The sequence below is a fragment of the Triturus cristatus genome, chromosome 1_1 (assembly GCF_964204655.1).
Source record: "Triturus cristatus chromosome 1_1, aTriCri1.1, whole genome shotgun sequence".
NCBI classification, from domain to species: Eukaryota; Metazoa; Chordata; class Amphibia; order Caudata; family Salamandridae; genus Triturus; species Triturus cristatus.
The window spans coordinates 1,127,338,186-1,127,363,393 of NC_140579.1; the positions used below are offsets into that span (position 1 = coordinate 1,127,338,186).

The 25,208-nt window shown below is 43.2% G+C and overlaps 1 protein-coding gene across 1 annotated transcript in view; it reads right to left on the reverse strand.

Annotated features, from left to right (window-relative positions):
* Positions 1 to 25,208, reverse strand: part of DSTYK (dual serine/threonine and tyrosine protein kinase) — a 665,420-nt gene that overhangs the window by 61,002 nt on the left and 579,210 nt on the right. The window contains exons 7-8 of the mRNA XM_085651221.1: positions 3,292 to 3,421; positions 2,157 to 2,313 (exon numbers count right to left, since the gene is read on the reverse strand). Of these exons, the coding sequence (XP_085507347.1) occupies positions 2,157 to 2,313; positions 3,292 to 3,421 (287 nt within the window). The remainder of the gene's footprint in view (positions 1 to 2,156; positions 2,314 to 3,291; positions 3,422 to 25,208) is intronic.

Sequence of the window (25,208 nt, forward strand, 5' to 3'; positions counted from 1 at the left end):
CCTTTCCTTCCTGTAATGGCAGGGACTCAACAAATAGTAGAGGGTAAAAGCATCTAGAAATGCCTAAAGACTGCACTACCGGAGAGCAAGTATTAAAAGTTTTAAAAGTATCACTGTTTTAAGTAAAAAGCTAAAAGCAGGCTGTAACCAGTAATAAAGTGCATAAATGCAAAAGATAGTAGCTGCAGCAGAATACCTCGTATCCTCAACCACCCTCGCAGAGAGTGCAGCCAATACGGAAACACTCGACTATGCTGTGAAGTAACCCAAAGTACCCAAAATAGGAAAGGGAAGAAATAAGGAAAATAATTTGAAGGGTACTTTGCATACAGCTCTTCGTTGGAACGGTTACCCCTCCTGTTCTTCTGTGTTTGGTGTCTGTGTTTCTTCAGCTTACTCTCGTTATGCTTTTTATGCATGGGAGGCTCTACAATGTAGGAGTTACATACTCTGAGCACAGAAGTACATTTTCACGAGGTACTTTGTTTGAAATTCTTTTCCTTATTTCTTCCCTTTCCAATTTTGGTCACTTCACAGCATAGTCAAGTCTGACTATGCTTCTATTGAGCACCCTCTTGCATGTTGTCCATATGCACTATGAGATGTAATTTGCAATGCATCTATGGAATGGTTGACATCAAGACAATTATTTGTCAATTCCACATATAGTTTATAGTCGTGTATTTACTTTTGTCAACAGCCTTGAAAAAGTCATCTACACGATGAAACACGTGTCGGCTGTCTGCACCTACGTTCTACCATTGTGTCAACGAATCAACCAGATATATTTGAATACTGTGAATATATGGACTTTGCTGTGCTATTCAACTTTGGTTATTTTGGAGTGCTGTTCTAATTAAATTAAGACTGACCACAGTGTTGGATCAAAACTACATTGTTTCTGTGCTCTGAATTGTATTTAATTTTTTTGGGTGAAATTGAGTTTCCATATACTGCACAACACTAATATGATGTCATAGTGCTTTATTCATCCGAGCACGCTATAACCGCTTCTACATTATACTTCCAAACTTAACGGAGGTGCTAACTGTTTGTTATTACTACTGCCATCTTGTATCCTATTTTGACAATACTAAAACACTTTACATGGACTACATAATGATGGCCTGGACTATGTAAGTTGTACCAAATCGCTTGATGGACCACTGGTACTGTAATGCAACTACATGCATTTTTTCACCCATTTGGATTTCCTGGTGCAATATGCTATAGTGAGCTCTCTTTGTTAAGAGATACAAAGATTAAAAACTAGAAAGAAAATGCCCCCTACATGTAGGCATTGTTTAGCATGTGGTTGAGGCTTATTTGCCTCTGTTAAAGTGTTCCTGGGTGTAGCATATGTGCAGAGAAGTTATAATGTTTATGAATTTAATGAAGCTCCCCATTAAAAACATGCTCATGGTTTATTCTCAGCAGGTGGGAACACCATACAGCGGTCGATCATCCTACCTGGTGGACAAGTGGAAATGGCTGTCTAGTGTCTTGCACCTCATATGCTAAATGGTCTCAAGGGCAACCTGCTGATGCCCCCTCAAAACCTGCTCACAATAGGATCAGCAAAAAGTCAGTTCAGCTGAGAAGTTTGTTCCACTTTTAACAGCATTTTAATGCGAGTCAACGTTTTAAACAACTGGAAAAGGGGGTTGGAGCAGATTTGAATAACATACATTGCCATGCAAATCTGGCCTGTCTCACTTATGGCAAGCTGAGTAGCACCTGCACTCAAAACCTGATCCACAGCGGTGTCATTTAATGGCAAACAGGTTTTCTATACATATGAACATGCATAATAGCACCTTGACCTTTCTGCAATTTACGTTGCACATCATACATTTGTAGAAACTCGTCTGACAAAATTATCCAGGAAACAGGACTCAATGATGCATCATGCTCTGATAATAAGGCGAAATAAACGTTTAGCAGCTCAGAAGCCAAGCTAGGCTGGACTCTTGGTACTCAGGCACGTGTATGTGAAGGACAGCCTGGAATAAGTAAATAAAGGAGGGATGTAGGTCCAGGCTGGCACAAAAGATTGGCCGTATCACAAACACGTTATTTGCCAACACCACCACAAGAGCTATTGGGTGAGAATAATGTGCTCAACAAGTGCACATTATGTTATGTATAATGCTCACCTCATGTAGTGAAATTCCAGTGCGAGGTCATTCCAGTGCTTATCATCGGGTGGGACGACAGACTTGAGTGCGCAGGGGTAGTGGTTGGCCCAGCTGTCACAGAGGTACACCACGCCGTACTGTCCTCTGCCCAGCTCTCGGCCCAGTTTTGGCTTTTCTGAATGAGGAGGAGAGAAGAGGTTATAATTTCAGATGGTACCTGTTGATCAGACCTTGCAATGTGAAACCCTAGTGGAAAAAAGCAATTCCATCTGGTAGCATTCCCAATTCTAGCACCTCAACAATTACGCTGTTGTCATTACTGTGTAGGGGGTAGATGGTGTCAGCCAATGCAAATCAAAAACGAAATAGGATTCTCTAACAACTGTTCGCTGCAAGAAAGGGATGGTTAAGGGTAGTAGGATAACATCAATTGAGGAAAATATTTCATGCCGGGATACAAGGTATGGAGTTCTGGAAAGAGGATTGTTTTCAAGATTTATAAAGGTCTGGTCAGCTCAACTGCTTTCATCACACATGCTTTCACTACAAAAAAACGGCTCAATGATGAGCTGTTGGAAAATCAATCTACATTACTGACCAAAATAATTTCCCATGGCTGTGCTCGAAGTAGAATACACAGAGCCCATAGTTCGTATCCTGTGAGAGCACCAATGTTTTTCACCACTGAGCACTTGCCCCTTCATAGACATCTCCTCCATGAACCCTTGACTCCAGATCCTTCACATTTTCTCAGGAAGATGTCTGTTCAAGTGAGAATGTGTGGCCTCTTCTACACATCACACTACATCTAGCTCCGGTCCCTCTCAATCAGATCACTAACTCCTAATGTATCCCTTTGTTCTCAATACTGATCACTAGATTTCAATCCATCCCACATCCTCAATACACTGGAGGCAAACTGACAATGCACAAACCTCTACATCAGAATGCCACCTCTCTTGTCCTAGCCACCACAGGATCTAAAATTTGCTAGATGTACTATAACCTGGTAACCATCTATTTTAGAGTCTCAGTCCCACCACCCCCCTCCAAGAGGCCTGCCATGAGTGCTTTGTCACCCACTATCAAAATTTCACACTTTCTTTTTTTAATAGGTGCTCTGAATTCCCCACCCACAAAGGTAAGTTCTTACTATAGAGGAGCACATCTTGTAGTGATCGGCTCTCAAGGGAAAGACGTGCCAGCCGTGGAGCATGATCCTTGCGCACTTTGAGCCACAGGTCTTCTGTTCGCTCTAGTCTGCCGGAGTGCCCAGCTTCCAGCTGCATGAAAACAAAAACAAAATATGCAGGAACAATAAGAGAACTGTCAAAAATCTCCACCTGTAACCTTCACAATCCCCAAGTATCCAATGGTAACCTTGACCACCTTCTCTCACACTGCGCACACCACTTAATGTACCCTGTTCTGCTCAAACAATGGTGGCTTCTTTTATTCCCTCTTCATATCAAGGAGACTGAACACATGAAGCATACAATGGTCAAGCCAGAAACAAATACAAACAATACAATAAACACTACTAGTTTGAACTGGTGGGAAAACATCTATTTTGCCCCACTTATCTAATTTAGGATTAGGCATACATTCCTATATTTGGAAATACACTTCTGAAAAACTAGGACTCAAAATCCTGTTATTTTTTGGGCAGCACATTATGGTGTACGCTATGGAAGCACTTAAATGCAACCTAATAGGAAGGGCCTAACCCTTGACAATGATTGAGATTAAAACCAGCATTCCATCACCTCTTGATTCCTGAATGAGTCACCCCAAATGAAATGAAATGAAATCGCATTTATTACGCGCTACTTAGCCCGATGGGCGTAAAAGCGCCTAAAAAGATTACTAATTAAATCATGAATAAAAATAGAGATTGCTTACTGATAGGCTTTACTAAAATACCAAGTTTTGAGTGCTTTTTTGAAGAGGGTTATTGACGGTTGGGCCTTAATCTCTAAAGGGAGAGCAAATGAAAAGGGGAACACAGTGTCCACAACTGGCTGTACCATAGATCTCAAATTGTACCTTAATGATGAGGCCCATCAAAGATGCAACTTGCATACAGTTGTCTGTGTAACCCCATTGTTTGGGTCTGTGGATGGGTATATTATATATCTATATATTTATCTATATCTATATATCTATATATATGCAGTTAAATTCTTTTCCTCCATGGAACAATTCCAGGAATAAGAGGACGGCACACCAGGAAACGGCAGAAAACTTTATTGTGCACTAGCTTATCAAGGACGACGCGTTTCGGCGTTTGCCTTTGTCAAGTAACTTCCTGCACCGCAAAGCGCCATAGAAATATGTTTACATGGTTTATAGACAAACAAAATACTATCGTATCGCATTTAGAAACGATTGCTTCGTAATTAATAATGGACTTAAATTCATTCATTTGTTGTCCTTCATGCATTGCCTTAAATTGACCACAATCAGGTAAATTAAGGAAATTATTTTGAATAAATTAAATTAAAGATACATACTGACTCATATCAATTTAGACATTGCTTTTGCCAATTTAGAGAGAAAGCAGTATCGTGAACGATACTGATCAGAAAATGCATGTGTATGTCATAGTTAATACAGCGCCATACAAATGTAGATATAAACTTACAGCATTAATCATGAGCTGCGGCTGAATGGCAGACATATCGATGTGCAATAATTACAATTCAATCCTATTACCCAAGGTGTTACTATTGTAAGGACCCTGAAATTGCCTATTTGCTGACAGCCTTACGACTTCCTGAAGGCCAATTATTTTAAACGGTCATCCGTTCAGTGGTGGATTTAGGCACGAATTAAATACACTGATATGTTTCTCGCTCATACTTCGCAATACATGGCAGGTGCAGGTTGTATCCTTAGTGAAGCGCTAGGTATAAGGGGAGTGATGGGACAGTGATATGTGTCTAAATAAGTTTATAAGTGTATGAGTAGAAGAGGAAGGGTATAAGGAAATGTCTAGGATGAAGGTGAAAGCCCGTAGGTTTCTAAACGGAGATACCACAATTGTGGTAAATGCTCCTATAATATCCCAAATGGGAATGTAATTACATCCAGTATTATCCTATTTCCCTATCTTAATAAAATGTGTGATTAAAGAATTGAATATTATAAATGTTTTAAAATCCCAACACCAATTCGTTGGGAAAACTATTACTACTTCTGCATTCGAGGAGAGTATTGCAGAGGATTATAGACCTATGTGTGTCGCGAGTTCTTCTCCACTGTTTAGTCCTTTCAGTACCTTGCAGTCCAAATCTAGAATAAATCTAGATTCGAGTATTCTTAGATGTTTTTCCCGGTCCCCTCCTCGTATGTGTTTGGGAATTCTCTCAGCCCCAAAGAATCGCAAGCTGCTATTGTCACTGTGGTGGAGTTCCGAGTAATGACGTGCCACCGGATAGTTATAATCACGGTTTCTGATGGCACGTAAATGTTGTAAGATTCTCAATTTGAGTGGGAGTTTTTTGCTGCCTACATACTGGAGGCCACATGGGCATTACAGTACATAGACAGTGAAATCACTGTTGCAATTAATTATGTGTTTTATTGGTCGCTTCTGTTTGGTGCCTGTGGTGTACTCTTTGTAGTTCCTGCCATTGCGATCTGCCTTACACATACCACATGTGGTAAAGCCATTAGGCATTTTCAACCACTGTGATTGGGTATCCTCCATATGATAGCTGTGGACTATTTTATCTCTTAATGATCTAGCTTTTTTGTATGTTACCTGTGGTCTAGCTCCTACGTGTTCACCAATTATAGGATCTGCTATCAGTAGAGTCCAATGTTTCCTCATGATTTTCTCTAATGTCCATGCCCCCCTACTGTACTGTGTTATCATTCTTGGTGCATTGGATTTGTTCCCCTTATCCTCATTCCTCTTGATGGTACTGTTGGATGGTTTGAATAATGTATCATGCTGTTGTAAGTCCTTCACTTTGTTTTTAGCTATCTCCAAAACTTTCTCCTTGTATCCCCTTGCTTTGAAACGTGTCAGCATGGTCTGTTGTTCTTTCGAGAAATCAGTGTCAGTGCTGCATGCACGGCGGGCCGTTAGCAATTCCCCATATGGTATGCTTTGTTGTAAAGGAGCTGGATGGTGACTTGCCGCGTGTAATACTGTGTTGCCTGCCGTCTGCTTACGGAAAAGGCGTGTTGTAATTTTGCCTTCTCTAATTTCAACCGCTATGTCAAGAAATTCACAATAGGACGAACTCATAACATGTGTAAATTGCAAGTTCAGATCATTAGTCCCCAGTCGTTCAATGAATTCCCTGGCCAGATTCTGTGGACCATTCCAAATAAGGAACAGATCGTCTATGTATCTGATCCACACTAATATATGGTCAGTGTACATTTCTAGTTGTTGTGTCCATACGGTTTGTTCTTCCCACCAGCCTAGGAATAAATTCGCTAGGCTGGGGGCAAAACAAGTACCCATCGCGGTTCCAGACCGTTGTCGGTATACTGACTTTTCGAAAAGAAAGATGTTATTTTGGAGACAAAACAGCATCATCGTCTCTAGCATTTTGTTGTGTTCCCACTGGTCTATATGTCTGCTCTTTAGAAAATGCATGCATGCTGCTACCCCTTTGTGTTGATCAATACAGGTATAGAGTGAGCATACGTCTAAGTTGATCATTAAGTATCCCTCCTCCCATTGTACATCATGAAGTCTGCGCAAAAAATCTGAGCTATCTTTACAGTACGATAATAGATTAAGCACATATTTGGACAAAAATGAGTCTAAGAATATAGACGTATTTTCAAGTAATCCCCCATTAGATGAAACTATTGGACGCCCTGGTGGTAAAGTGGCATTCTTGTGGATCTTCGGGAGGAAGTATATACAGGGTATGCGTGGTTTATCAGTTCTTAGAAAGTTATATTCATCGGTATCAATTAATCCTTGGTGATACCAGTTGCTCAAGAGTCTGTAATAATCCAGGATGGTCTGTTTGTATTGACCCCAATCTATGAGTTCATAGCATGTCTCATCTGTCTCATTGCTTCTGCTCTATAGTTCTCCATACTCATTACCCCCCTTGTCGGAGGGCTTGATTACGATAGTTGGGTCTGACCCCAAAGTTTTTAGGGCTTCCCTTTGTTCTTTCGTTAAATTGTCCCACTTTGAGTTTTGAAATTTCATTCTTGCTTTCTTAAGTTCCATGATGACAGCTGAATTGTAGGCCTCAATATTATCGTAAGGAACATTGGGATTAAACTTTGATTTCCTTTTTAATCCACTATGTTCTTGTTGTCTATTCATGGCACCGCATGATTGCAGTAATGAATGATCATTTCCACCATGATCGTCACCCATTTCTAGGTTATACATGACTCTCAATAGTTCCATATCTTGTACTTGTAGATCTGGCATTTCTGGATTGCATAATGTATTTGATAATTGTTTCGATTTTACACGTGTCTCGAACATTTTCATTAATTTCAATTTCCGAATAAATAGAAATAAATCAATTCTTGTGTCTGTATAGTTCAAATTGCTACTGGGACAAAAGGACAGTCCCAATTGTAGTACAGAAATTTCCACTTTATTTAGGCTTCTGGTGGATAAATTGACAACTGTTTTACTAATTGTTGGATCTTGGATTTGGGAAATGGATGTCTCTAGATTCTTATGTTTCTTTTTCTTTAATCTCTTTCTTTTGTGGTCCCTCGTCCTCTTCCTCTTTTTGGCCCCTTTCCTCTTGTTTGTCCTCTCGTTTGGGGCTTGTTCACTTGGTTTTGTTCCTTTTTCTGCTTCAATATTTGGAATTCGTAAAGAAAAGTGAGAGGATGTGTGGCTAAAGGGACCCCTGTGCTGCGATCTTCTGGATCTGTGCTTACGTCTGAACTTGAACCAGTAGATAAGGATTCTGTTGTTCGTTCGGTAGATATAACTTTGAAATTCCTCTGGGCCCAATCGTACCTTTTGGCATACGTTAAGATGCGCCCCTCAGCGTAATCTCGTTTGTCTCTGAGAAATTTTCGTTGTTTTTTCTGTTTTATAGCGTCTTCGTATTCCTTCAGTTTTTTCGGGAGTGTTTTTGTGATTTCTTCTAATGTTTTGTCGCTTTTGTATTTGTCTAAGTCGGCTTTCAATAGAATCAGCTCTTTTCTTGTCGTCTCGAGATCTATTTGCGCATATTTAATGAGCATCTCTAATAGCAGATCCTATAATTGGTGAACACGTAGGAGCTAGACCACAGGTAACATACAAAAAAGCTAGATCATTACGAGATAAACTAGTCCACAGCTATCATATGGAGGATACCCAATCACAGTGGTTGAAAATGCCTAATGGCTTTACCACATGTGGTATGTGTAAGGTAGATCGCAATGGCAGGAACTACAAAGAGTACAGCACAGGCACCAAACAGAAGCGACCAATAAAACACAATTAATTGCAACAGTGATTTCACTGTCTATGTACTGGAATGCCCATGTGGCCTCCAGTATGTAGGCAGCACAAAACTCCCACTCAAATTGAGAATCTTACAACATTTACGTGCCATCACAAACCGTGATTATAACTATCCGGTGGCACGTCATTACTCGGAACTCCACAACAGTGACAATAGCAGCTTGCGATTCTTTGGGGCTGAGAGAATTCCCAAAAACATACGAGGAGGGGACCGGGAAAAACATCTAAGAATACTCGAATGTAGATTTATTCTAGATTTGGACTGCAAGGTACCGAAAGGACTAAACAGTGGAGAAGAACTCGCGACACACATAGGTCTATAATCCTCTGCAATACTCTCCTCGAATGCAGAAGTAGTAATAGTTTTCCCAACGAATTGGTGTTGGGATTTTAAAACATTTATAATATTCATTTCTTTAAATCACACATTTTATTAAGATAGGGAAATAGGATAATACTGGATGTAATTACATTCCCATTTGGGATATTATAGGAGCATTTACCACAATTGTGGTATCTCCGTTTAGAAACCTACGGGCTTTCACCTTCATCCTAGACATTTCCTGATACCCTTCCTCTTCCACTCATACACTTATAAACTTATTTAGACACATATCACTGTCCTATCACTCCCCTTATACCTAGCGCTTCACTAAGGATACAACCTGCACCTGCCATGTATTGCGAAGTATGAGCGAGAAACATATCAGTGTATTTAATTCGTGCCTAAATCCACCACTGAACGGATGACCGTTTAAAATAATTGGCCTTCAGGAAGTCGTAAGGCTGTCAGCAAATAGGCAATTTCAGGGTCCTTACAATAGTAACACCTTGGGTAATAGGATTGAATTGTAATTATTGCACATCGCTATGTCTGCCATTCAGCCGCAGCTCATGATTAATGCTGTAAGTTTATATCTATATTTGTATGGCGCTGTATTAACTATGACATACACATGCATTTTCTGATCAATATCGTTCACGATGTTGCTGTCTCTCTAAATTGGCAAAAGCAATGTCTAAATTGATATGAGTCAGTATGTATCTTTAATTTAATTTATTCATAATAATTTCCTTAATTTACCAGATTGTGGTCAATTTAAGGCAATGCATGAAGGACAACAAATGAATGAATTTAAGTCCATTATTAATTACGAAGCAATCGTTTCTAAAAGCGATACGATAGTATTTTGTTTATGTCTATAAACCATGTAAACATATTTCTATGGCGCTTTGCGGTGCAGGAAGTTACTTGACAAAGGCAAACGCCGAAACGCGTCGTCCTTGATAAGCTAGTGCACAATAAAGTTTAGTGCCGTTTCCTGGTGTGCCGTCCTCTTATTCCTGGAATTGTTCCATGGAGGAAAAGAATTTAACTGCATCGTAGTGGCTGCTGCTACCACAGGCGGCATCAACGTCGCAGGCAAGGGGACTGCTCTGTCAGCGAATCGACAAGTAATATATATATATATATATATATATATATATATATATATATATATATATATATATATATATATATATATATATATATATTCACTGAAAAAACCATAAGTTTCAGGGGTGTTATAGTTAGCTGGACTTTTCACTTGTACAAAACCATTGAAATTCCCCCGTTATAGTTAGTTCAGCTAACTATAACTCGCGCGCCCGCAATGCACTGCTGATGACGTCACATATTACATCACTCATGACATGGTCAGTGACATCACTGATGACATCTCAAATGACATCACTGATGACATCATCCAGTGAATGTGTGTTTTTCTGAAAATTAAATATGTTTTATATATGTATATCTCAAGGTCGATGGAAGAATAAATGGGTATATAAGTGTCTAAATGGATGATTTGCTTTTGAAAAATTGATTGTGTAACTGACTGATTAAGTGTATCATAGTGAATACATGGCTTAGTGAGTAATGTTTAAATATGTAAATATCTGTATCAGTCTCTCACTTTGTGTACAAGTGGCTGCATGGGTTGGTGAATAGCTACATGGGTGTCTATATAGGTTATTAGTTGGTTTTTTGAGTATCAGTCTCAGTTTCTGCATGGTTCGGTGGGGGGTATTACGTAGTGCATAGTTGCATGAATGAGTGACTCACTGTTTGTATGTGTTGAAGACAGCATGTGTGCAGGACTGTATGGGTGGATGAGTGTGTGTATGGGTGTGTTAGTGAGTGAATGACTGTCTCAATAGTGTCTTTATGAGTAACTACATCTGTTTTAAACTAGTATATGTGACTATTGGTGTATATAAGTGAGTATATGTGAGAGTGAGAGATTGAAAGAGTTCCTGTAGGAATAAGTATGTGTTTCTATAAGTGATTGTTTAAAAGACTAAGTATGTGTAAGTTTCCGTATAAGTGTGGTGGTGTGTGTATAACTGTATATGCAAGTAAATGTATGTTTGATTCTTTATTAGCATGAGTGACTATGTGTGTGAGTAACTCTATGGATGAGTGGCATTGTGTAACAGGATGTATAGGTGTATGAGTACATATGATGAGTGAGTACATGTACGAGTGACTGTATAGGACTGTTGGTGAATGAGTGGATGTGTATGTGGATCTTAGAATTACTGAAGAGGTTGTTGTAACTGGTATTGGTATGTCCATTGTTTTGAAAATTGTAGTCTCTATTTTTGAATGTGTGTATCAAAGGTTATATTAGGGTGAGAGGAGGTCTGCTACTCTATTACAAGGGTGATGTCATCAGTGATGTCATTTGAGATGTCATCAGTGATGTCATGAGTGATGTCACTGACCATGTCATGAGTGATGCAATATGTGACGTCATCAGCAGTGCATTGCGGGCGTGCGAGTTATAGTTAGCTGAACTAACTATAACGGGGGAATTTCAATGGTTTTGTACAAGTGAAAAGTCCAGCTAACTATACCACCCCTGAAACCTATGGTTTTTTCAGTGAATTTCTGAGGTTTTTAAATGCTAATTCCTAACTATAACGTGCCTGAAACCTATGGTTTTTTCTGTGAATTTCAAAGGTTTTTTAAATGCTAATTTCTAACTATGCCTACAGAGATAGGACATGTGAAGAAAGAAGAAAAGATGCACAGAAAGAAAAAACAAAGAAGTGCAGAAAGAAGCAACAGAAGTCCTCAAAGACGAAGAAAAGTGCAGGAAGAAGGAAAACGTGCAGAAAGAACAAAAAGAAGAGCAGAAAGAAGCCTTGTTGCAAAATCATCCTGTACCCTCAACTTTTTCTGACGGATACTGGTGGTAACTGAGTCTGACTAACCAGTCCTAGAGCCAGTGCTATGTTAAAAGACACTTAGAATACAGTGAGAACACCTACATACACTAGGGAACATTATGCGTTGGGGTCCCCCTGTGATTAGCATGACCTCCTCTGTAAGCCCCTAGTATATAAAAGGGCAGTGGGATTAAAACTACCTCTTAAAACAGGCCACAGGGCGTTTTTGCACATGTTAACTCAGGCCCCATCCCCTCCCTTCACCAATGTGTAAACACGCCCTGTGTCCGTTTTTAGTTGGGAGATTAAGTTCATTTGAATCCTGAGGGTCCCTAGGGTCCAACTAGCCCACTAGGTACCTCCAGTAAGTGCCACAGAGCTGCGTTGCAGAGAGGTGTAAAATGTGGCACGGCCTGGACCACCTCTCTGCAATGCAGCTCAGTGGCGCTTACTGGAAGCACTTGGTGGGCTAGTTAGCCCCCAGGGGCCCTCAGTATTGAAGGGAAATTATATCCCCAATTTAAAACGTGCCATAGTGCGTGTTTGCACATCCCGGACAACCTCGGATCATAATCCTTTGCTGACAGTCCTACACTGGTTGCGGGATCGGCCGGCTATTCCCACGTGGCGGCTTAGACCTGACACGCTGGAGGATCCGGTGTTTCGTGCCACCATTGGATCAGCTATAGAGGACTATTTTCGAATTAACGCCCGTACAGCGTCATCCCTGGTGGTAGAATGGGACGCCTTTAAGGCTGTGGTTCGGGGGCGATGCATTGGTGAGGTGGTGGGAGTACGCAGAGTGTTACTGCAGGATGTCCAGTCGGCAGAACGGCGGGTGCGCGATAGGGAAAGGTTGAGACCGGAGCGCCCGGAAGAACAGGCGGGGCTTCTTGAGGCTCGGGAAGAGCTAGCAGTCCAGATTGAGAAATTGCGTTGTTTTGACTATAAAGCTTACATGGACAGGGCGCATGCGGAACGTGATAAGGTAGGGGCATTGCTGGCCTGGCTGGCCAATCCGGCCCGCAGGGGGACCCCGATAGCAGAACTGAGGGGGCAGGGTACGGAGGTACTATACACCCAAAAAGGCATCAATGACCACTTCTTACAGTACTACGCAGAGCTATATCGGAGTGGGGCGGGCCCTGGTTGTCCAACAGATACAGAATTTTTGCCGGGTGCGGGGCTCCCAAAACTTGTGGCGGCAGATGCTGAGGCGCTGGGTCGGGATGTAGAAGCGGGTGAAGTACGTAGTGCCATAAAGCACATGGCTAGGAACAAGACCCCGGGCACCGATGGACTCCCCATCGAGTTCTATGCAGCGTATGCAGATGTGCTAGTACCCTGCTTGGTGGCACTGTATAATGGGGCGTGCCGAGAAGGGACCCTCCCTGCTACCACGCGAGAAGCCCTCATAGTTCCCCTTCTTAAGCCGGGTAAACCTGCTTGGGAACGGTCCTCATATAGGCCGCTGGCGATGCTCAACCTCGACTACAAGATTTTGAGTCGTATCCTGGCTAGTCGATTGATGCCCCATATGTTGCAACTGATCCATGAGGATCAGGCTGGGTTCATTCCCACCCGCAATACTGCAATGAATGTACGCAGACTGATGCGCATCTTGGGTTCTGACTCCTATGACAAGGAGGAGGCCTGCAAATTTGCGGTCGACATTGAAAAAGCTTTCGATAGCCTGGAGTGGCCTTACCTCTTTGATGTCTTGAGGGCTTTTGGGATGGGGGAACGTTTTGTTCAATGGACGGCGCTTCTTTATAGTGCTTCCACTGCTAGGGTGCGGACGGGGGGCTTGATATCTAGTGCATGCGCGGTCGGTCGGGGAACGAGACAGGGGTGCCCGCTGTCCCCCTTATTATTTGCACTGGCAATGGAGCCCATGGCCGCTCATGCTAGGCTGGGGCGGTATTTTCCAGGGCTACTGGTCGAGGGACGAGAGCAGCACATAGCATTATATGCGGATGACCTACTGCTCTTCTTGCCGAATGCTGGGGAGGCCTTACAAGGGGCGCGGGGTTTGCTGGAGACGCTGGGGAGGGTGGCGGGACTCCGGGTGAATTGGACCAAGTCTTGCCTATTTCCCACGGGCCCAGAGGGGTTGCTACGCCAGGGGGATGTCCCATGGGAATCCCGGTGTTTGCCTTACTTGGGAACCAGGATCTATCATGATCCCGCTGATTTGTTAGAGGGTAACGTGGGGCGAGCGATAAGAGGGGCGAAAACCTGCTTTGAGTTTTGGGGCACTCTCCCATTGTCGGTGGCCGGCAGGGTCGCCTTAGTGAAAATGGTGATTTTGCCCAGATTTCTTTATTACTTTGGGACTCTTCCAATCTGGATTCCGGGAAAGCTATTTGCTCAGCTGACCTCGTTGATTACGGGGTTCATCTGGGGTGCGGGGAGACGGAGGGTAGCGCTGCTTACTCTACAGCGTCCTAGGAGTGAGGGAGGCCTTGCGTTGCCGGACCTGGAGTCCTATTACCATGCTGCGCAGCTCCAGTGGTTCATGAAGTGGGTGGCGGGGCACATCAGGCGTCCGGAAGAACAGGGAGGGGCGGATCCGAGCTGGTCCCAATTATCGTGCGTGCTGCTCCGGGTGCCGATGAGGAATGCCTCACTTCCTCCGGACTTGAGGGTGGTTCGACAATGCTGGGCGCGGTTGGCTAGGAGGGCGCGTGTGATTATTCCCTATGCACCCGAGATCCCGTTGCGAATGTGTGAGGCGCTACCCCACGGGGGAGACTGGAACCGGTTATTGGCCTGGGAGGAGGCGGGAGTTATGACATTGGGAGACTTGTATGAGGATGGTAACCTGCTACCTTTTGACGACCTTAGGGAGCGGCATGATCTCCCGCGGGGGGACTTCCTATTCCATGCAGCCTTGACTGCGGCCGTCAGAAAGCACTGGCGGAAGGGGATGATGGAGCCGGACACATCTCTTGCCTGTCAGTATGTAGTGATGGGAGCGGGTGTCTACAAGGCGGTGACTTGCCTTTATAGGCGGATTACTGGTGATATGCGGCGACCCCTGGCTGCCCTGCGCGTCAAGTGGGAGGCGGATCTGGGAGCGCCTCTTACGGACAAAAACTGGGAGGAAATCATGGAGCGTCCTTGGAAGTGTACACGAAATGCACGCTTCCAGCTTATACAGTTTTATATCTTTCATAGGGCATACCTTACCCCTCACAAGATAGCTGAGTACTTTGGTGGGCCAGATGCTTGCCCCCGATGTGGTTATAGTGGAGCGACTTTTCTACACATGCTCTGGGACTGTCCGCAGGTGACAGGGTTTTGGGAGGAAGTGGCGACGCTACTCCTGACGGTGACAGAGAGGGACTTGGAGGTAGGCCCGGGGGTCTGCTTGCTACATGGCTTTCCGCACACAGCAAAGACTAAGATCACCAGTAGGTTTATTGATCTAGGGCTGGTCCTGGCCAAGCGGGAGATTACTTCTCATTGGAAGGCGCGGCAGGGCCCTAATTTCTTACGGTGGGCTAGGGAAATGGAGAAATGGGCGGGAAGTGAGGGGACTTATAGATTGTGCTTGGCTCGACGCAGTGACAATGAAAGATCGCACGAAGGGGCCCGGGCATGGATGGCTCTCCTGGACTTGTTCAAAGGTTCGGTTATGGGGGATGGGGGTGATCCGGTGGGGGATGACGGGACCCCGGTTCCTTGAGTGCACTATACAGGGCTTCCCCCCTCTGCTCTTGCGGTACTGTCTGTTGGGATTGCTGGGAGGCGGACTCGACGGGTGGTGGCTGAGGTTTTGATGTACATGTACTTCTGATAGGTACGGGCGACAGGCTTGGGTGGGTGGGTAGGGAGGAGGGGCTCGTTGGGGGGGATGTTGGGAGATGGGGTGGGGGTGTTTTAGCTGTCTCGCACACTCATGGTGGATTACTCCTGTGGATGCACTACCTAGTAGCACGGACATTATTGGGGTGAATGCTGTACAGAGGTAGCTTATGTGCCGGGGTGATTATTGCAAGATGTCCTGATTTGGCTGGGGGGAGGACTATGGGGGACGGGGATTGACTGCATTGTGTTCTGTGACCTAATAAAGTTTGTTTAAAAAAAAAAAAAAATAGTGCGTGTTTGCACATGTCACCTCAGGCCCCGTCCCCTCCCTTCCCTTCACCACTGTGTAAACGCGCCCTGTGGCTGTTCTAAGTTGGGAGATTAAGTCCCCTTGAATCCAAAGGGTCCCTAGGGTCACTAGACCACTAGGTACCTCCAGTAAGCGCCACAGAGCTGCATTGCAGAGAGGTGTAAAAAGGGGCTTGGCCTCAGAACACCTGTCTGCAGCGCAGCTCCCTGGCGCATACTGGAGATGCCTGTTGGGCTAGTTGGCCCTCAGGGACCCTCAGTATTGAGGAGGAATTAATTCCTCAACTTACAACTCGCCAGGGGGCGCGTTTGCAGAGTGCTGCAAGGAGGGGACGTTGCCTCCGGCACGATGCCAGTCTTTTATTTATTTTAATTTTTTAAGAAGTGGGGCTGTGTGGTTCCCCTTCTTATTCTAATTTATTGGCCCTGATGACCCCATCCCCCAGGGCCTGTCTCCTAATTATATTTTTTTGACCCCAATCCCCAGGGCCGGCCACTGTTTTTTTATTATTTTTAAAATATATATATTTATAGACACACCTAGGACATGCTGGACAAACCGTACGTACCTATCACCATGACGATTTGCGTGATATACATTAAAAGGCGACTATGCATACAATGAATCCACGTGGAATGTATTTACACCACTAGTGAAGCTCTGACATGTCTGATGCCCTACCGTGCCTAATCCCGGTAGACACCCTTGTCGTTTATTTATACAAACATGGGTAGCTATTGACGGGCACATTTAATACACATGCACACCAAGCCATTCAAAGGAGATTCGACAAAAATTCGACCAAAACTATGCAAGAAACCCCCCTCACGATTAATAGAACACACATCCACTGCCGGATGTGTAATACTTTTTATTTTACTCTCTGGAAAGGGGACGAACATCACTTGAGAGTCACAGCGCGCTCCTGGCACAGCCCAATGCTGTGTTACACCCACCATTGCCCGCCGAATGCCTCACACCTCTGTGTTGTATTCCATCAGCTAGTGCGTATGCTATGACACTCTCTAGTCCATGTGCACTGTAACACCACCCCGTGAATATGTCATGCCACACTTGCCTTCGCACGGGTTATATTGCCGCATCTAACGTGTCTTCCTCGATACCTATGTTATAACGCACAGCGCTATGCCATACATATTACAATCTGGGATCCATATCTTTGTCACAGTGCATATGCAATGTTACACTCCCCAGCACATATTTTATATTACAACTTTAGAGACTAGTTAGGTTACACAACACTGCCCTGTGCATCTTACACTCCAAAGCGCATATCGCATAGCACGCGCTAGTGCCTGTGCTATCTCGCGCTCTCCAATGAATCGGTCATTGCACACAATGTATTGCATATTATATTTCACGCCCCGGTTCTTCTCATATCGCACTTTTTGGTGCATAGTTTATACCATATACTATATCTAGTTTTCATTTTCAATCGTGCTCTCAGGACTATGTTCTATATAACACTGCGTCCACCCACCCTTTTCACAGGCATTACATTTTGCGATGGGGGGTGGACGGTCAGGGGGTGTTTCTGCCAAGTGAGCTCGGAGTCACAGTCCCAAACGTCCTCTTCTTCCTGAATAAAAGTGAGATTATGCTGCATACTTGTTCATATTTTAAGTAGTTCGCACAGACACACATTTTAAAAACAATAAAGTTCCTAATACCCGCCTTCTCTGAACAGTTAGCTTGCTGCCCCATCCACCTCCTCCCTATCCTCTTTTGTCTGAATCCATGGACTAGCCTCCTCCCTCCTGCCACGCATGGTCTGATGTGCTGCCACTGCCCTGCATTTAGCATGATGTACCAGTCCACTCATCCTGCCCTCCATTGCCCAATTCTATGGCCCATCATTTACCTCCTACTTAGCCTCTGTGCTTAGCTTGCTACCCCTATTCTCCTCCCCCCTGCCCTCTGATGTCTTTGTGCATGCACCTGCTCCATCCTTTTTGACCACCATGTTCCATGGACCTGCCTCTCCTATCTACTCTGAGTGTTCTGTTGAGCTGCCACTCCCCTACCACCTGTCTAGCATTGTCAGATGACTGTAACCTGTCCCTGCCACCTACACCCTGCCTGTCCACATGCCATGCCCCTATCCCCTTCCTCCTGTCCTCCATGGTCCATGGTCCATTTTACTGCCACACCCTTCTGCCCTCCCTGGTGTGTTGTACTGCAACTGCTCCTCCTGCCTGCCCCGCGCGGTCTGTTGTGAGGCCCCCTTCCCCTGAACTCTCTTGTCTGTGCCCAGGTCCTGACCCTCCCTTCTATCCTCCATGGTCCTTTGTGTATGCCCCTGCACCCTCCTTCTTGCCCATCATAGCCATTGTGCTGCCACTAACCCTCCCGCTTGCCATGCATGGTCTTCTGTGCTGCCACGGCCCCTCCCACCTTCCCTGTGTGGTCAGCTAGCTGCTCCTGACCCCCTCCCACCTTCCCTCCATGGTCTGTGTGTATGCCATCATAGTCTCACTGTTGCTCTCCATGGTGTGACTTGTTTCTAGTGCCCATCCTGCTTGACCTCCATGGTCATCTTGCTGCTCCTGCCCTGCCCCCTTGCTCCCAGCCCTCTGTTTCCATGTGCAGACCCCTATTGCCTCCCTCCTGGCTTGTCGGTTCCATTGTAATGCCCCTGATCCGTCCCTCCTGCCCTTTATGGTCTGTTATGCTGCAGCTTTCTCTCCTGTCTGTCCATTATGGTCAGCTATCTACCATTGCCTCTTTCCCCTCTGTTGTCTGTTGTCCATGTGCATGGTCCTGTCCCCTCCCTATTGCTTTCTGTGGATTGTTGTGCTGCACTCCCGTCCCGCATGCCCTGTGTGGTGTATTGTGTTGCTGCAAACCCTGATGCCTGCCCTGTAGGGTCAGTTTGGTGCACCTCTCAATGTCCCTCCTGTCCTCTATTATCCGAGTCCATGTCCCTACCCCAATTCCTCCTGCCTACCATGATCCAATGTACCATACTTGCGAACATTTTGAACTTGGTAAAAGGGAGATTTTGAAATAAAACTGGGGTATTGATTTTCCCCTTTTAGTTACATTGAAAAAGAGAAGATTGTAGACAGGAAACAGATCAAGTAAAGCCCATTTGAGCTTAAAAACATTGGACGTTTCCTGGCTGAAATGGGTCTGTTGGCATGTATGGTTGTATGACCACTGCCTCTTCCTTCTGCCCACAATGGTCTATTATATTGCCACAGCCTCTCTTGCCAGTCCTGTATTGTTGGTTTGTTGCCCCTGCCCCCCTTTCCACTGCCCTCCATAGTCTGTTGTGCTGCCACTGCCCTTCCTGCCTGCCTGCCTAGTGTGGTCAAATTGTTGCCTCTGCACTCTCCTACCTGCCTTCAATTTTCAGAGTCCGTGCCCCTGGCCTCTGCCTCTCAACAGTATCCCAATGAACAACTAGATTGCTAACATTCTATATTTATTACAAAAGTGTGGAATGCCTGACGTCATCTTGATGTAATCAAAACTGTAATGCCTAGAGCATTTCCTTTAGAAATTACATATATGAGAGGGTCTTATTTGCATCAAAATTATGGTTAGTGCTCTAAAAAACTAAAATGAGGACATATTTTCAGAGTTTTCAAATAGCGACAAAGAACTTTTAAATTATTTGTAATCTTAGTTTTTTTATCGAGTTGACCACTTGATTAAATGTTGCATCCAAGGGGAGAGGGTGTGGTGTTACTTCCAGAGCTGCAGACTTTGCAACTGGGGAACCAGGTTGGAGTTTCTGCTTCAGCTCAACATTCTGCGATTCTGGTCAAATCACTTAATCTCCCCATGTCTACAACCAAAATGAATTTGATCTTGTGTGATGTAACCAATGTTCATGTAAAGCACTCCAATACCTGACAAGTCTGCACTATATAAAACTGCAAATACACAAAAAATAAGTGTTTTGCACACTTCTGTCATTGGGCTACATTTGGGCTACATCTGGGTGATATTTGGGCTACATTTGGGCTCTTTTGTCTCTGGTGGCCATTTTAGGAGATTTATTTGTTATGAAGTTTCCTAATTTCCTCATTTACTGCAGTCTACTCAGTAGGAAATGCTTTCAGTTTTTTACTTTGATTCCATCAAGAAGGTATTCAGATATGTCAAACATTTGCCATAAATTCTGAATGTTAGCACTCTAGTTGCTCATTAGATCACTGTAGTAAAGCTACTGCTCACCACGGAAGTCTGCAGCTAGTATTAGAAGTGCATGTTTCAGTCTGCATATCAGAATTTTTTAATGGAATAGAAGAGGATTTGAGAAGACACTCAAAATGTGCCCTAATTTTTCTTTCTTCAGCACTAATCATAATTTCTATTTGGCAAAATGAACCCCCTCATTGTGTTCCTTTTTAAATTAAATGTTTTAAGTGTTACCAGTTTATTCCAATCAAGATGGCTTCAGGTGTGCCATACTTTTGTCATAAGTAAGACAGTAAGCGCTCTAGTTGTTCTTAAGAACACTCTGGGACATTCTGTCATTGGGCTATACTTGGGCTACATCTGGGTGATATTTGGGCTACATTTGGGCTCTTTTGTCTCTGGTGGACATCTTGGGAGATTTATTTGTGATGAAGATTCCTAATTTCCTCATTTACTGCAGTCTCCTCAGTAGGAAATACTTTCAGTTTTTTACTTTGATTCCATCAAGAAGGTATTCAGATATGTCACACATTTTCCATAAATTCTGAATGTTAGCACTCTAGTTGCTCATTAGATCACTGTAGTAAAGCTACTGCTCACCAGGCAAGTCTGCTGCTGGTATTCAAAGTGCATGTTTCAGTCTGCATGTCAGAATGTTTTTATGAAATAAAAGAGGATTTCAGAAGTCAAAATGTGCCCTAGTTTTTCTGTCTGCAGCACTAATCATAATTTATATGGCAAAATGAACCCCCTCATTTTGTTCCTTTGTAAATTAAATGTTTTAAGTGTTACCACTTTATTCCAATCAAGATGGCTTCAGGTGTGCCATACTTTTGTCATAAGTAAGACTGTTAGCGCTCTAGTTGTTCTTTAGAGCACTCTAGGAAGCTGCAGTAGAACACAAAGGAATCAACTGACAGTCTCTGCCCTTGTTGGGTGTACATGTTTTACTGAGAATGTCAGACTTCATTCTTACATGACTGAGAAAGATAATGTGAATTTACAGAAAATATGCTCTCAGTTTAGCTTATAGATCACCTTCCAAACCTCTGTGGGAAAAGCATGAGAAAATAGTTCTCTCTCAAACATGGTTCGTGATATCACAGCAGAAGGATTTTTCACATGGTAAAATCACCTTAGAACACACCTCAATTCCTAAAATTAGTATGGTACCATCAACAAATGATTTATAATGTAACTAACGTCTTAAAACCTTCTATTAACTGCAATGCTTTTTAATGAGGTGCTATCATGTATATTGGTCCCAAGATGGCTGCCAACACTTCTTGGATGAAGTACTGACAGCCAATCAGATCTCACGATGAGATGTGTGGCTAGGCTCCGCCCAGATATGTATGTGATTTTACTTTTGATTTTCTCAGGAACTACTGAACAGATTGACACCATGTATGCAAAAGGCACATGCCTGACCTGAGGACTACCTCTTTGCCAAATTTCAAGTAATTCTGTTCCGCCGTTCGGGCTGTACCTTGGACTAAAGGTCCCTATGGAAAATTGCATGGGGAAAACTCGTTTTGGGAACCCCCTTTTTTCTCAGCCCCCGCTTGACGAATCCCCCCCGAGACTTTCAGGGTAGGAGCGGAGCGGAGCGCCCCACCTATTTTGAGAATTTTGCGAGGATTCGTCAACCAGCGCCAAAGTTATTCCAAATAGAATGTTGCGGATTTCCTATGGAAACACGGTCCTAACTATAACTATCTACTGGCGACCGCCAGTAGATAATATATATATTGGGACCAATATACATGATAGCACCTCATTAAAAAGCATTGCAGTTAATAGAAGGTTTTAAGACTTTAGTTACATTATAAATCATTTGTTGATGGTACCATACTCATTTTAGGAATTGTGGTATGTTCTACGGTGATTTTGCTGGAGCAGGATTTTCTAATGAAAATCTATAGGGTTTTGAAGCTCTGGTTTGTCTATTTGTCATAAGTTAACATTATTAATTATTAATTACTAATTATTTGTTTTGTGTAAGTGTTTTTACTTATCAACATGTATGTATTAACAAGAGAGAACTACACGTGGGAACGCGTATGTGTTGCCTATTAACAATGTGCATGTTTTATTAAATAAACGTTGCTGAAGTGCTGTTTATTTTAAGCACGAAACGCTTTTGAATTAATGCTTTTCTGTGTTGCTAAAGCTAGATAATTACATACACATAAGGGTATTAGTGGGGTTAACACTGTTTAATCACTATGCTGTGGTAACGTTGTTTTTGTCTCTTTTAATTAAGATGGTCCATTTTGGCCTAACCAAACATGTCCGCCGTTTGCAGCCTGGCCTCGAGTGAGAATTTGTGATGAGAAGGCCTTGCTGAATATGATGAGACATTTGATCACAGTCCTTGCCTGGTTAAAACTTTCCGTGAGGACAGCAGCAGTTCTGGGCAGGTTTCCAGATGTATTGGACAGCCTTGGAGGACAAAGGAGCTGTTAAGAAAGAACTCTGAGCATTGTGTCATCGCTGAGGAAATGTGGTTGCTAAAGAATACTTTTTTATTTTTGGTTCCTGTTCTGTCTTTTTATTTTTGTGATTTCCTGAGCGGAGATTTTCCAAATGTAGCGATGCTACATCCTTTCCTGCTCGCTCTGCTCAGCGGTTCGGCGGACGTGTGAAACATTTAATGTTTCTTTAATATTGCAAGTTTCATTATAAATATACTAGACTAGAGAGGGTCTGTGTTCATTGCATTCGAGATTTTGCTTCCCAAACCTTCGTTGGTGAAGATCGATGCTGAGAGGACGGTGACTTGGGAGATTTGTACTGAGAGACTTGTCCTGATGACCCATTCTGACATTTAGCTAGAATAGGTAATTATGAGAAAAATGATTTATTCTGATTAATTTCTTTTGACTAATTTTAGATAAAGAATCATAATTTTAAATATGGTGTTGGTGATTATTTCTTGTCAATTATTGAGTACTCTATTTTGATTATTGTTGTATAGATTGTTTAGATTATGACAATTGCAATAACTAGGTCTTATCGACCTCGGTGTAGTTGTGGGGTTTAGGAGTTTAGGAGTTTTCTTTCCACAGGTTCAATGCTGGTGGAGTATTTGAGTGTATGTTAGTGAAATGGGCCCTAGTGTATGGTGAGTGTATGTGCGTGTAACTGTGAAATTACTCTATCTGTGGAAGTAGGGAGATTTTGTACACCCCAATCTGCATCAAGTTCCTGGTAGCAGAGGATGGTTATTGATGATTGTCTTGATCTGATTACTTGTACATTAGCTTATTGATTATTGATTGATGTTGGTATATGTACTAATACTATGTGTTGGAGTCGTCATGTTGAGTTATATGTAGTGCTTCTGGAACTTGGGAGCTAGTAGCAGTTCCGTAGTAGGGCAGAGGGAAGTATATGCTGCTCTCGGGAAAGACGGGATTGTTGGTCCTGTATGTATGCAGGTAAAAAGAAAACGTGTGACAATTGAAGTTGCGCGTCACATTGTCTGGATTCGGAATCAGTGACATTGTTGTATGTTACTATTAGAGATATTTCTGGTATACAAGGAGTGCGTATGGTAGTGAAGGTTATCTGTGAAACTCTGGTTTTAAGTCCCAGGGATCCGTAAGGTTCGCCGTTAAAGCTTCTCGCGGGAGAAGTAATAGGTATTCTCTGAGCTTGTTTGAGAAACTGGGTAGAAGTAAGCTGCTTGGTTGATGTGTGTTATAATTCTGTAGTGGAGCAGATTGTTTGCTGTTCTCGGCAAAAGCAGGATTCTGTGTGTATGTACTATATTTTCTTGTATGAATGTGCGTGAATGCTTATACATTTAGTTGACTGTAAGACTATTTGGACAAGTCCTAGAGGAAACAGTTAAGGAATGTATGAAAGAATCCCGTTGATTCTTGTGAAATAGATTTTCTTTACTATTCTGTGGTTAGCGAAGCAGACAATGGAGATGTTTATATGTTGTAACTAATAGATTTTGTAGAAAGTTGACACGGAGTCTACTGAGAAATTTTGTAAAGGAGGGGTAGACGAGTGACAAGAGACAGGAGACAGAAGCGACTGCTGACGTCAAACAGACCGCGCTCTGATTGGATATTAGATCAGGATAGTGCTCGCGCTGAGATTGGTGCGTTGGTGTGAGCCGCGCAAGGATTGGAAGAGCTATTCTAGTGACGTAACGTTCCAGGATTGGTGCGTTAGTGTGAGTCGCGCTGTTATTGGTTAGAAAATCATATTGTGCAGTTGTATTACGGAAGGGATTAGAAAGTTTTGGTAAGCGTTAAAATTTATTACCAAGAAGAGAAAAAGAAAAAATCTTTGTTCAGAAAGATTAAAAATTGGTTTGACAAGGATAAAGATGTTAAAACGAGAGAGGGTGAATTGTTACCTCCATCGAAAACGCCTGCATCCTTCATGGCTGCGAGATATGGGTATCATACCTGTATATGGTTGGAGAATTGGGTTAGGTATACCAAAGAAGATGGAGTTTTAGCATTTCCAGAACATGGTTCATTTAATCTGGCCGTGTTGAAAAATTTACGGGAAAAGATGTTATGTCTTGACCCAAGACCAAGGCCGACACAGTTCGAGGCTTTAGTGGAATGGGAAGAGGAAGTGCATGAGCGAGAGAAACAGAGGTCTGGAGGCAACTATAGGTATATGTTCGGGAGGAGACGGTCGTGAAACTCATCATGATCGAATGACGAGATGGCGAGATGCTAGTATGTCAGAGGGATTATATCCTGTGAGAACAGTTGAAGAGGGAGCAGAAAGGGTTCCTGAGGCAGAAGTGAGAAGATATGGAGTTAATGAATATGAGGATGAGGTTTTAAATGACATGATTTACAAAAGACCACCTCCATATAGACCGGAACCAGAAGAGAGTACACCAGTTGTTTCTCCGATAAGAGATACAGTGCGTATCATTGAGACAGAAAATGTGATACCTGAGTTAAGAAGTGGTAATCCTTTCAGGGAAAGAGAGAATGGAAGCAGTGGCGAAAATACGAGAGAACTAGCTAGAACTACATCGGAGTTGACTGAAAAGATCAAGGAGCTGACAAAGAATCTAGACGCTGTTACGGTACCCGTAACCATGTGGAAATAT